Source organism: Octopus bimaculoides, chromosome 11 (genome assembly GCF_001194135.2).
Source record: "Octopus bimaculoides isolate UCB-OBI-ISO-001 chromosome 11, ASM119413v2, whole genome shotgun sequence".
In the NCBI taxonomy this organism is placed as follows: Eukaryota; Metazoa; Mollusca; class Cephalopoda; order Octopoda; family Octopodidae; genus Octopus; species Octopus bimaculoides.
Window position 1 is genome coordinate 28,860,265 of NC_068991.1, and position 13,925 is coordinate 28,874,189.

The window sequence follows — 13,925 nt, forward strand, 5'->3', positions numbered from 1 at the left end:
AAGGCCAGTCAGGCGGTACTGGCAACGGTCACGCTCAGGATGGTACATCTTATGTGCCACCCGCACAAGAGCCAGTCCAGGGGCACTGGCAACGATCTCACTTGGCTTGCCAGGTCTTCTCACGCACAGCACATTTCCAAAGGTCTCAGTCAGTAGTCATCGCCTCGGTGAGGCCCAATGTTCGAAGGTCTTGCCTCACCACCTCAGCCCAGGTCTTCCTGGGCCTACCTCTTCCACGGGTTCCCTCAACTGTTAGGGAGTGGAACTTTTTCACGCAGCTATCCTCATTCATTCTCACCACATGTCCAAACCAGCGCAATCATCTCTCTTGCACACCACTACTGACGCTTCTTAGTAATGATAATGGTTTCAAATTGCAGCAATTTTAAGAGGAAGTGGGTAAGTCAATTATATCAATCTCAATGCTCAACTGGTACTTAATTTATCAATCCTGAAAGGATGAAAGACAAAGTTGATTGTGGTGGAATTTGAACTCAGAACATGAAGATCTGAAAGAAATGCCACTAAATAATTTGTCTGACTTGCTAATGGTTTTGTCAGTCTGCCACCTTAAATAATGATAATAATATATTATCAAATGAACGACTTGTCAAGCAACTGAGCTGAGATCCCCATATGGATGACTGTTCTCTGAGAGAAGGACCCTGCTAAAGGCAACACAGTAGATAATTATAGACTCATATCCTGCTTGTCACTTATGTAGAGACTTATGGCTGGGATCATCTTTGAGACCATATATAAATTCCTTGCGAGCAATGAAATTCTGCTGGAAAAGCAGAAAAGAACAGTGGTAGTACAAAAGACTTCTGATTGATAAAACAATCCATGTGGATTGTAGAAAGAGTCACAAGAATTTAGTCATGGCATGAGTGCCTTGTAAGAAAGTCTATGACATGGTCCTCCACAGCTGGATATTAGAGTGCCTGAAATTTACTGAAGTGCCAGAAAGGAAGTTGAGGACTAATATATTGTGAAAATTGTGTCAAAAGTATTGAAAACAGCCTAGTTTGTTACTTTAAAAATGTAAGAGACCATGACACATTGAAACCTTAATAAATACAAAAAGAGAGTGAAAAAAGGACTTGAAAAGGAATGAAAGGACAAACTTATGCATGGGCAGTACACTAGAAATAAAGTAGGCATTGATTGCAATAAGAGCTGGTCATGGCTTAGAATTGGTGATCTGGAAGTATGCACTGAAGGCCTGGCATGCAGTGCCCAGGAGCAGGCTCTCTGAACTAACTACAGTAGACATCATGTTGACAAAATGAAAGTATCATTTTGTAGAATGTGTGGAGCAAAAGGAGAAACGGTCAGCCATCTTGTAAATGAATGTACTAAGCTGGCATAGTGAAAGGCCAAAAGAAGATATCAGAGAAGCGTGGGTTTGTCAGAACAGCTAAATGGTATGAGCAGAAACCAGAAGGGTGTTAGAGAACGATAAATTTAAGCTTTTGTGGGACTTCACCATTCAGTGTGATAGAATGACTGAGGCAAGAAGGCCAGATATTGCAGTTGTCAAAAAGAAAGAAAAAGAGGCCCAAATTATCAATGTCTCTATTCCAGGAGATAGGTGAGTGAAAGATAAAGAGCAGGAAGAGATGGAGAAGTATGAGTCTCTGAAGAGGAAGTTGGAAAGTTGTGGGGAACGGAGAAGGTTTTAGTGATTCCAGTGGTGATCAGAGCATTGGGATGCATATCAGATAGTTTTGGGGACTGTGTAAATAAAACTGGAATTGATGCAAGGTTACAGATCATGCTGAGGACAGCACTTCTTGGTACTTCAAGGATTTTAAGGAAAATCTTGTCTATGTAAGGCACAGGAAAGGAAACAGTAAGAGACCTTTGTCAACTTGTTGCTGACTGTTTAACATCTAAATATCTGAGATTTACAAAAATTAAAAATAATAATTATAAAATTTGTCCATTCTTGTATAATTATGTTAACTACAGTGAAATTCTGTGAACAAACTGTGTAGAGGTGATACACGTGGGGCAAAAAACCAAAATACGATGATAGCTAGGAAAAGGTAGAGAATATTTAGGCAACAGAAGAGGGGCATCACTGTACACTCTTTGATGTTATGTTTTTTTTATTCCAGGCCCGTGCTTTCAAAGAAAAAGTAGATATTGGTTCTGTAATTATAACTAAACTTGACAGTCATGCAAAAGGTGGTGGAGCTTTAAGTGCGTAAGTTGACACAACTTTCTTTTTATTTATACTTTATATGTTTTTTTATTTAGTATGGCCAGTCATTAATGTTGATATAATTAATATCATTCATTTGTCTTACATCTGTTTTCATAACATGGGATAAATGAATACTTACTGTGACATTGTTTTAATGCTGGATATCCTTTCTAACACCAAAGTGCAAAGCAATGCAATTGTTTGTTATCACAAAATGTCAACAACCATAACCAATTTTCACTCAGTGCTTTTCATGTAAACACACACAGACATACATATAAATATACATATGCACATACACACATCTGCATATCTACCTATCTTGCTACCTGCCCACCCACATATACTTGCACAGCAAGCATCTGTGGATGCTCACAAGACATTTGTTGGTCCAATGCTATTGTAGAAGACACTTGCCCAAAGTGTCCCACTGAGATAAAGCTTGAGACTTCAATGTAACAAAGTAAATTCCATATCCATGTATCCTTAAAGAATTAAATCATATTTTATGATATATTTTATTATATAATTATTGAATATAAGCGCAGGAGTGGCTGTGTGGTAAGTAGCTTGCTTACCAATCACATGGTTCCGGGTTCAGTCCCACTGCATGGCACCTTGGGCAAGTGTCTTCTACTATAGCTTCGGGCTGACCAAAGCCTTGTGAGTGGATTTGGTAGACGGAAACTGAAAGAAGTCCGTCATATATATGTATGTGTGTGTATATGTTTGTCCCCCAATATCGCTTGACAACCAATGCTGGTGTGTTTACATCCCCGTCACTTAGCGGTTCGGCCTAAGAGAAAAATAGAATAAGTACTAGGCTTACAAAGAACAAGTCCTGGGGTTGATTTGCTCGACTAAAGGCTGTGCTCCAGCATGTCCACAGTCAAAAGACTGAAACAAGCAAGAGAGTATCTATTTTAGTCTTAGATTTGATTTGCTGTGTTATTGATAAAAAAGAAAACTTCTTTACATTCTAAATAGTCTTTATATTTGATTGTTGTTCTTTTTTGCTACAAATCAGACCTGGCTGAGCTAACTTGTTATTAAGAGTTCCAGCCATAACCACTCTGTCCTTCCCTCCAGCACTGTAGATCTAGAACTGTATTAAACAAATTACAATCCTCCCATCTTTTCAAAATGGTTAAGTGTAATATGAGGGAGCTTTGTTTGCTATTTCTTGTAACAGTATTGTTCATTGGTTCAGTTGTGTGTGTGTTGAATAAGTGAGGAAAAAATTGTCACTGAACAACCAAGCTAATGTCTGTTTCTGTTTGCAGAGTGGCTGCAACAAAAAGTCCAGTAATTTTCATTGGAACTGGAGAACATATTGATGATTTTGAACCATTTAAAGTTCAACCATTTGTTAGTAAACTTCTTGGAATGGGTGACATAGAGGGCTTGATTGACCGAGTCAATGAACTGAAGTTGGATGACAATGAGGAACTTATGAAGAAACTAAAGCAGGGTAAGAACATCTCTGTTTGTGACATTCTTCAGGGAAATTGAGTGACTCCTATAGTATTTAACTTATTAGCTTCATACTAACTATTTATTGTTCTGGGACCTGGTTCATTGGTTTCAGACCTGTGTTATGATTTCTGTATTTAGATGACTTGTGGTTTATGTTTTGTCTTTGAACTCATGTAAGTTGATAATTGTACAGAAAATGTGGGTTGAGAGGGAATTTCAGAGGACTGCATGTTTTAGGGAGACAGCTAAGCAAGATGTGTTGTGAGGGGTTTGTTGAGGGAGACAGTTAGGGTGATATTGGAATGAAAGGATGGGCTTTGAAAAGATGCAGGGATTTGTTAGTTCAGAGAAACAGAAACTGTTGTAATAGATGAAACAGTACGTCTGTGAGCCAGAAGTTGTGTGTGAATATTTGAAATGTCAGAAGATATTTATGTAATAATAGTAGCAGCAGCACATGTGAGTAATACTCCAAAACAAGTTGTAACTAATCTTTGTTGAGGGTCTAACTGTTGATCAAGTCTGAAGTATTTTCTGGCTCTGAATAAGAAAGAAGCCTAAATTTGGGTTGAAGTTTGGTGATGATATAGATGTGTCATTCAATGGTAGTGACTTTATAGATTTTAGCTGTCTGTTGTTCATGTGTAAAGCGGTTATAGAATAGTTTCCTTACTATAGGATTGAGTAGCCAAAAGGGATTAATGGTGAAGCCCTCAATATAATTTTGGTTCTCTTGTTTACAGAAGTGCATGTATAGTGTGAGGTAGCTAGGTTGTATGTGAATGATGTCTAAATATGGAAGGAAGTCTAACAGTAAGACGGATTAATGTACGGAAGGAAGAATAGGAAAGATATGACTGAACCCTGGAGTACACATAGTTGATAGAATGTGAACGAGAGAGCTCCATTTATGTATGTTGTGAGGAAACTGGTTAATAAAAAAAAATTCCAATACTAGATATAAATAATGGTAAAGCCAATAGTATATTGTACTATATATAATTGTAGATCTGGTTTTATGAAAATCATAATGATGACCATAGAGGGGGAAGAGAAAGAGAAACTCAGAGTGTTAAGGAGGAGTTGGCTGTTTATGAGTGTTTCTATTGCATTTGATGTGGTAGGAGTGAGATTCATTGGTTGAAGGTTGATGGGGAGTCAGAGATTTTCTTGGGAATGTTGTGTTTCCATTGACTAGATTTGGCAAAAATTGACATATTTGACAAAGATAGGGAACTTAACCATATTTCTTTGATTTTCCAGGTCAGTTCACTCTGCGTGACATGTATGAACAGTTTCAAAATATCATGAAAATGGGACCATTTGGACAAATTATGGTAAGGGTTTAACATGGCTGTTTGTTAATGTAACATTTGGAGAGAGAGAGAGAGAGAGGTAACTGTATATCTTGCTAGGGTGTCTTTGTGGTTTACCTCCAGGTCAGCATTGACTGAGGAGAGAACTATGAATAAAAACTTTCTAGTCATAACCACTTTATTTTTCTATAGGGTCATCTAAGAGTATATAATCTAATGTATCCTTCCTGTTTGAAAATGCTAGGATGCAATTTGAGGTACATTTAGCTGCTGTTTGTAGCAATCCAACTATATAGAAGCTCCCTCGTTGGCTCAAAGGTATCTTTGTGCTACTGAAACTAGTTGGGAGTGGAAGGAAGCTGGGTACTTTTGATTACTAGATCTGTGGAGTTGGACAAGATATTTTAAATCAATTCTTAGTAAATCGCCACAACCGTTGCAGTGTGCCTACAGGTACATAACATTGTGTGTGTCAAATTGCGTGTATAATACCTTAAGTGCTTTTAGAGGTGCCCACTCCATTGTAAATATTCTGACTAATTCTAAATGAGTATAACTCAAGATCTCTTGATGTATTTCTTCTGACTGCAGTAAGCCCTGAATCTTGGTTCATTTCCATCCTTTCCTAAACTTATTTCAGGGACCGGGGATAATCTGTAGATATTGTTTTTCTTGTTGTTACTGAGCTTGTAGGGAGGCAAAACAATGGCGCCAACAAAAACATTCATTCCCATGATAGTAGAAAAATGTGTAGAACAATGAAAATAGAAATGAAAACTTTAGTTGTGAGAAGAGAAAATTACTAACTTTGGAATATTTTCCTTACAAAGATAGAAAAATAGCTATCTCTGAGAGTTTCCTTATATAGATAGCTATCTCTAAGAATTCCCTAATGAAGATAAGTATCTCATAGAGTTTCCTAATAAAGGTAACTACTTCTAAGATCTTTCTTATAAAGTTAAATGTCTTTAAGAATTTCTTTATAAAGACACCTTTATCTACAAGTTTCCTAATAATGACAGTTTCAGCAATATAAGTTCACTCTTTATAATAATTTTATCTTTTTAACATTGTTGTTTGAAGAGTTTCTGAAAGGATTTTATTTCAATTTTGAATAACATAACTACTCAACTATACATCTAGTTATGCACCTATCTGTACACCTACTTAACACACCTGTTTACATGCCTACTTTACACACTTCCCTACATATCCAACTATACTTTCTCCACATCAGAATACACATCTCACATGTATGCCCTAAAAATAATTATTCTACTTTTTCTTTTGTCAGGGTATGATACCTGGTTTTGGCAGTGAATTTATGAGTAAAGGCAGTGAACAAGAGTCAATGGCTCGACTCAAAAAGTTTATGACTATTATGGACAGTATGAATGATGAAGGTCAGTTTTTAAATTTACTCAATTTGATGTTTGTTTTGTCTCAATATTTGGTAGTGTTAATTCACTTTGTTCTAGAAGACTAATGGTTTGTAGCTGTCATTCATTGTTTTGCATTTTCCGTACAGGCATGGGGTCAGACTGATCCTCAATGTGCTAGTCCTTATTCAGAATTATTGCGCTCCCAAGCAAATTTAAGGATCACATCTCACTTGTACATTCCACTTCCTAGCATGGTTTCTATGGCTGGATGCCATTCCTAAACCCAACCACTTTACAAATGGGTGCATTTTAAAGGGACACCGACAATAGATAGGTTGTCTTGTCCCCTGCAAGACTAGAGCCTCTTCCTATTTCTACTTTGCCTCTGTTCTTTCAAAGCAAACATGACTGATGGATGGAGGTAGTGAATAGAAAACAGTGATGATTAACACCGTAAAGAGAGAGAGAGAGTATGAGGACAATGGGGGCGGGGCAATAATAAAAGTGTGAAGATGATAGAGGAGGGAATAATGGAGTAGAAACAGTGATAGCTATATGTTGGTTATTGGTAAGGAGGTTGAATAATGAATAACATCAGTTACGTGATAGATAGCAATAGGGATGGGTGATGGTAAAGGAGAGTAGTAGAAGAGAGGTAAAATGATAGAGTGGTGATGGTTGAGAGACTGAGTAAGTGTAGATTAAATGCCATTCCTCATTATACAAGTGGCATAATACAATGATAGTAGAGAGAGAGAGAGAGAGAAAGAGTAATTAAAGAGAGGGTAATGAATATGTTAGTAGATAAAGACTTAATTGAAATATAATAGATATGTCATACATTCTAACCTTCACCTTCAATACTATTTTAATGACCATTGCCATGTTTGGATCTTCTCCAGCACCCTTTGAGCCTCCATTCATCATGAGACTTAGTTTCTTGAGTTCAGTCTTCATCATTTTGCTCCATGTTTTGCTCTATCTCCTTCTTCTAATAGGTTCCAGTTTTCAAGCACTTGCCATTTGTTAATACAGCCATCCTCTTCCATAAATATCATGTCTCCACACAAACACCTCTCCCATACACTTCATCTGATTACTCTAATATCCAACTAATTATTCGTGTTAATTTATGGTCTGCTGTGATGTTTTGTGTTCTGTTTTATTCTGTATTGTTCAATATGATATATTTATTATTATGGTGTACTGATTTTGAAGAGATTGCCACATAAAAAGCACTTGTGCCAGTGCCACTCAGAAAATGCTTGTGCCAGTGGCATGTTAAAAACACCCAGCACACATTGCAAAGTGATTGTCATTAAGAAAGGCCATAGAAACCAAGCCAAATCAGACTGGAACCTGGTGCAGCTTCCCAGCTGACCAGCTCTGGTAAAACTGTTTAACCCAGTCTATGATGGAAAACAAATGTTAAAGGATGATGATGACAAATATAAATATAAGATGAAGTTAGCGAAGCTAGCACACAGCAGAAATAGTTTGTGTTTTAATATGTTGTTCCATTTGTGTGTGTGTGATAGAGAGAGAGAAAGAGGTGACTGTATGACTGTCAAAGAATTTTATTCATGAAATGGAAGAGTCTGTTTGGTCTGACTACTTGAGGACCAGAAGTTTTTATGCTTCAGATGAAATTTGTAACTTTTGGCAACAAAAATTTAAATTTTTGCAGTTAAAATTTGGTAAGTGGAATTGCTATTTTTTTTTCAGTGCTGGTTTTGTGTATTCTTTACCTGTACAGGTATTTTTAGTAATCGATGTGAGTTCCCCTAAAATAACAAAGGAACAAAACAGAAGTAATTGTTGTTACCTGTGTTGGATAACAAAATGATTTTCTTTCTGTGAAAAACAATAGACAATATATGGTACATGTGAGAGTAGGATGCTTCAAGGTGCTATATGTAAAAGATGTCTTCAGAGGCTGGAGAGAAATAAATTGGCAAAAATATGTTCTAAAGACATCAAGTAATGTGTGGAGGAGAGATAGCTTTCCTAGTTTAGGACATGAAAGGGAAGTTGACGAGCTATGAAGTGGAAGGGTTGCTTATGTTGAGAGTGGAACTAGTTAATGTAGGGGAGACAGGGAAGATACAGTAAGGAGTAGTAAAGCTTAATCTGAAATTGTTGAGCTTTACAGGACAAGATGACGTGTTATTGAAGAGAATGAGGATAAGATACTACAAATCCTACCAGTTTATTTGTCAGTGTGTATGTAGTACAATGCTAAAATGTGAGTGTGCTGCATATCTCTTGTACTTTAAGGAATGAGTACAATACGTTGATAAAATCATACATCTCATTTTGTACATTGCTTTTGTGTTAAGAAAATTTTTTCTATAGAATTTTGTAGCTCTTTTTTTTTATTATTTGTAACAGAACTTGACAGTTTAGAGGGAGAAAAACTATTTGCCAGGCAGCCATCACGATACCAGAGAGTTGCTCGAGGGGCAGGTGTATCTGTTCGAGAAGTTAGTGAACTCTTACAACAATATAAGAAGTTTGCCCAAATGGTGAAGAAGATGGGAGGTATTAAGGGACTTTTCAAAGGTATGTTTCAATTTTATATTTTCATTTTCATAATTATTTTGTTGTAGAAAGTAAAACTTGCATTGAGAAATGTCCAAGGCCAAATATATTTAAGTCCCAAGAAGTTATTGCCACTGTAAAAAAACCTGTCTAATCGTCACGGTCTCAGGTCATAACTATTAAAGATAGTTATGAGATGAGATTGTGTGTGTTATTAGTGTGGACAATTAAGAAGAATTATGTGAATTAGTAATCACATGATGTTTTCAGTGAGAAGCAAGATTAGATAGATGTCTTTCTTATCCAATACAGTAAATGTTGAACATTTACTGGTGATTAAGCCTTACCTACAGCTTTTGTATAGCCATCATTGTCATAACTGGACAACTGTATTTGCCAGGAGATTCCTCTTCCTCATAATACACTGGTAAGTGCAGTCATATCACTCAGTATAATCCTGTTTGAAATGCTATAATATTACTTTGAACTATGAGTTACAACTCGCATTCATTTTTAAACCTGACTGAATACAATGATGTTCGTCATCATGTTATACACCTGAGTTAAAAAATTTTTCTTTTTTTATTACTACCCACTTTTCTTATATTCAGTGATGCCAGACAGAATTTATCAATCATGAAAATATATTTTCCATTTACATTATAACAAACTCTAAATTTTCACACTTGGAATGTGCTTGAACTTAATCTGCTTTCATAAATAGACATCAGATTATCGAACTTTGAATAATAAACATATTTATTAAACCAGTCAATTTTTTTTCCAGTCGAGACCATTTCTACAGAAACCTTTTTGTAACATTTTATCCCTAATTAGTTATAGAAATTATCACTTTACTTGATTGATCTAAAATTTCCCCTGAAATCTTTTTATTCTAGGTGGAGACATCAACAAAAATGTCAATTCTGCTCAAATGACAAAACTCAATCAACAAATGGCCAAAATGATGAACCCAAAAGTTTTGCAACAAATGGGTGAGTAGTTTTATATTATTTACATTGCAGATTTGTTGGGTGAGATTAAGATCTTTAATAATTACATGGTTACATTAATCAAGTACTGCATCTATTTATGAGGTGTTGCTATAAATCAAGGGATGTATAAGTAACGAGATACATAATTAAGTTGTATAATTAACATGATGCTATTAAGAAACTTTTCCAGTGTTCTGCTGCAGCCTTCAGCTATTTTGATCTCACATTCGCTGATAAAAGCTGTCATATTAATATGAACCTTTCTGTTTGATATCTTGTGGTACTGGTTTGAAACGCCAGTTACGGCATACATTCCATACTTGGACATGTTCTCGTATAACAAAATTAATCTAAGGGAGATAACTACGAATTAGTTTGTCTATTTAACTGCTAAGCCTACTGTATCACTTCTTTCTCATCAATTTTGTTTCTCCATTGTCTCCCATCTGCTATTATAATGAAGTCCTCATCGATATATTTTTAAGTAAATGTATTCATAAACTGTAACTCCATTTGGGAGATTGATATGAAATTATTTTATTATATATATATATCACTTTGTTCGAGGGAAGTGAGTGGGGATAGTGACTCTGGCATATACATGAACAGTAGTGGTCTGAAACTGTTGGGTGAAAGGCACGAAGAAGCTACATCTCATAGGTTAACTTCTGTGGTAAGAAGCAGTGTATTAAGGTTTGGGTTATTTTCATATTGGAAGGCCTGAAGCATAGTGGACTCCACAAAAGACATCCTAGGTCCTGGAGGTGGTAGTAACCCTCTAGCATTTGTATTTCTCTTTTTAACTGTAATGCTTATTTATTCACATTGTTTTAAATTAATCATGCATTATCCAGTAACTTTGAGATTTCAATTATGTGATGGTTTAATTTTTAGAATTACATTGTAGGATAGGTGTGTAAGGCCAGATCTGGGCGGTTTGAACATAAAACAGGTAAAATATTCGGGCTGGATGTGGTTGGTTTGAATGCTGTAAGATTAAATTGGGTAGCATGCTAAGTCTATCATAGGAAAGTTTGGGTTCACTGTATATTTAATGAAATAAAAGTGATACCAGTCTCACCACCATGCTCACATGTGACACTGATTTCAAAAATTTAGCAATGTCCCTTCCACTATATTCCATGTCCTTGAAATCTAGCTGCTATCTTTGCTAGACTCAGTAGGAGTTCCATTTTATTTATGACAAAATTCTAAAGTGTCTCCCATCACCCCTTAGATTAAGCTCTCTGATCCTACCATTTCTGATCAATTGTTCTCATTTCCACCATCTTAAAGAGTATGGAAACAGTCATAAACACTTCCTCCTACTGTAGAACCAAATCCAACAGACTCACATGTTACCCACTAAAAGATCCCTTTCTTTTAAGAATTTTGCTGAGAGCCGTGTTGCTATCTTTAGCACATGGCTGAATAGAAGTGGGAAGTGATGAAATCAAGGAGGTAAAGGTGTATATCTAGTTAGCGCATGCAATGAATATGTGTCGAGATATGGATACTGAAATCTTAAAGAGAACAAGGGCAGAATGGAAGGCATCTAACTCAATAAAGGATGTACTTGGAACAAAGCCAGACAATACCATATGTGCCAGACTCTTCAATAGCACTATTTTACCTGTGTTCTCATATGCAAATGAGATGTGGGTTATTACAAAGAGGATTAGCTACAACGCAAAGGGGTATGGAAAGATCCATGTTAGAAGCATCACAAAGGGAGCACACTGGAAATGAGATCTCAGAATGGAGCAGAGTGAACAATGTGATTATAGAGTACCGATAGCACAAGTTGCGTTGGGCCAGACATGTTGCAATATTCACAGACAACAGGTGGACCCATGCAAGTTGCCAAGTCGTATCCAAGAGATTGGAAAGGGCTACCTGGAAGGCTTCCATGATATGGGAAGATAATCTAGTCAAGCAATTCAGGTCAAGATAGAAAAGAATGGTGCAATCAAGATAAAATTGGAAGTGCATTGTGGTCAGCAGTGTATAACAGTATCTGGCAGTCTGGTTGATACTGTGATACTATGATATATACAAACACACATACATGCACGCAGTCACCAAAGATTGCAGCTCAACAACCATATTTCCTCTTCTGGTCTAAATTCTGATCAAATGACAATCTTCTATAAAGATTAAAGTATAAATCCCATCTATTAGGAAGCTATGCTACTGTTACACACACACGTACATCTTTGATCACTTGTGAAACAAGACCAACCAGTTGATTAGCTGTCACTCATTTACTAATGTACTACAACCTTTAGCACAGAAATATATACTATTTCGTCTCTTTCTTCTGAGCCCCACCTCATATCTCATATGCCTCCTCTATGTATCACCTCAGCTGTGTTTCACCTTAATCACACCACTGTGTCAATGTTATCAATTTGGGATGACCTGCAATATTCATGGTTGCCTCCCTCCTGCTCCTCCTACTACTACTAACTATAAACACTCCTCATATTATCACCAAACCAACAAAGAAGTCAACACATTGTCACATGACTTGTAGTCAGAGCCTACCATAAACGAGGACACAATGGTTAATGTAGATGTCAATGTAGACCTTGATATAGAAAAAGATGAGATGGTTACAGCTGGAACATCTTTGACCGTAAACTAACCAAGGGAGCTAAACAACTTTTTATCATTCATGAAAACCTCTAGCTTCATCAACTTCCTCTTTCACTCACCACTCACCCATGTATTCCACAACGCCTTTATATCAGGGATCCTCTGTCAGTTTTGATGGTGAACATTCAGTTGTTTCATCAACTGAACATCCAGCTTATCAAATTAAGTGTACTGTTAAAGTTCTGAGACTGAACCAGTGTTTGAACTGAATACTTCTCAACGACTGACAAAGTGTCCTTTTATTAGTTTTATGACTTCAGACTATACTGTAACTTGTGTTGTGACCCTAAACAATGCTCTGACTGACAAAATAAAACTACCCTTTTTTATTGCATGATTGGCTAATGACAGGAAAAATTCCTTCTCCAAAAAAGAGGAATCCATCACATGGGGTAAAAATTAATGAACAGCTTTAAAAACATGTAGCCATTTCATCATCATCATCAAAGATGCATTTTACATGTTGGCATAGGTTAGAAAATTTGACTAGCTGATAAGCTGGAGAGCTGCACCAGGTTCCAGTCTGTTTAGTCTTCATTTCTATGGCTGGGTGACCTTCCTAATGCTAACCACTCCACGGAGTGTCTTTTACATGTCACTGGTATGGGTGCCTTTTATGTGTAACTGGTACTGGTGCCATTTATGTGTCTCTAGCATTTATTAACCTCATTTCATTTCATATTCAGTATTGACAAGCAATAAAAATCTTATCTGTTTTTCCAGGTGGAATGCAAGGACTACAATCCATGATGCGTCAGTTCCAACAAGGTGCTGCTGGAAAACTTGGAAATATGTTCAACATGGGAGAGCGTTAATGGCAATAATTAGTATAATGAATTGTTTATATATTATTACATACACAACTATAAACAAACACACGACTAGACAATTACGTCTACATCGTCTCCCACATTGAGAAGAAAAAATAATAAAATGTATTTTTTTGAAACCCAAAATTAACAGAATATTTCTAATTATTTGTAAAACAATATCCTTTACCATTTCTTCCAATACATTTGGATGTTTATGAGCTTTGATCTTGAACACCACAAATGGTTGACTAATTCCTATGAATTTGCTTATTTAAATTTTAGAAATTAAAAGATTTTTATATTAAATATATTTGATTCAGACTGGTAGCTGGATGTTTTTACTATAATTCATATTGATCTGTACATAATGTGTGATTTGAAGTGTCAGTTTGACCCTTTTGTTACCATATTTCTGTTGAAATGCACTGACTTTGTTCCTGTTAATTTTGACAATAATGAAGAATTTATTAAAATACCTTTGTCATAATGAAGCTGGTGTTTGGAACATAAATTAACATGAAATTTTGATGGAA

The 13,925-nt window shown here is 36.2% G+C and overlaps 1 protein-coding gene across 1 annotated transcript in view; it reads left to right on the forward strand.

Moving 5' to 3' along the window:
- LOC106874258 (signal recognition particle 54 kDa protein) overlaps nucleotides 1-13,719 on the forward strand; it is a 34,147-nt gene extending 20,428 nt beyond the window's left edge. Inside the window, exons 9-15 of the mRNA XM_014921917.2 lie at nucleotides 2,124-2,212; nucleotides 3,496-3,683; nucleotides 4,952-5,025; nucleotides 6,299-6,407; nucleotides 8,778-8,948; nucleotides 9,827-9,922; nucleotides 13,304-13,719. Of these exons, the coding sequence (XP_014777403.1) occupies nucleotides 2,124-2,212; nucleotides 3,496-3,683; nucleotides 4,952-5,025; nucleotides 6,299-6,407; nucleotides 8,778-8,948; nucleotides 9,827-9,922; nucleotides 13,304-13,395 (819 nt within the window). The 3' untranslated portion in view covers nucleotides 13,396-13,719. The remainder of the gene's footprint in view (nucleotides 1-2,123; nucleotides 2,213-3,495; nucleotides 3,684-4,951; nucleotides 5,026-6,298; nucleotides 6,408-8,777; nucleotides 8,949-9,826; nucleotides 9,923-13,303) is intronic.
- Nucleotides 13,720-13,925: the final 206 nt, after the last annotated feature.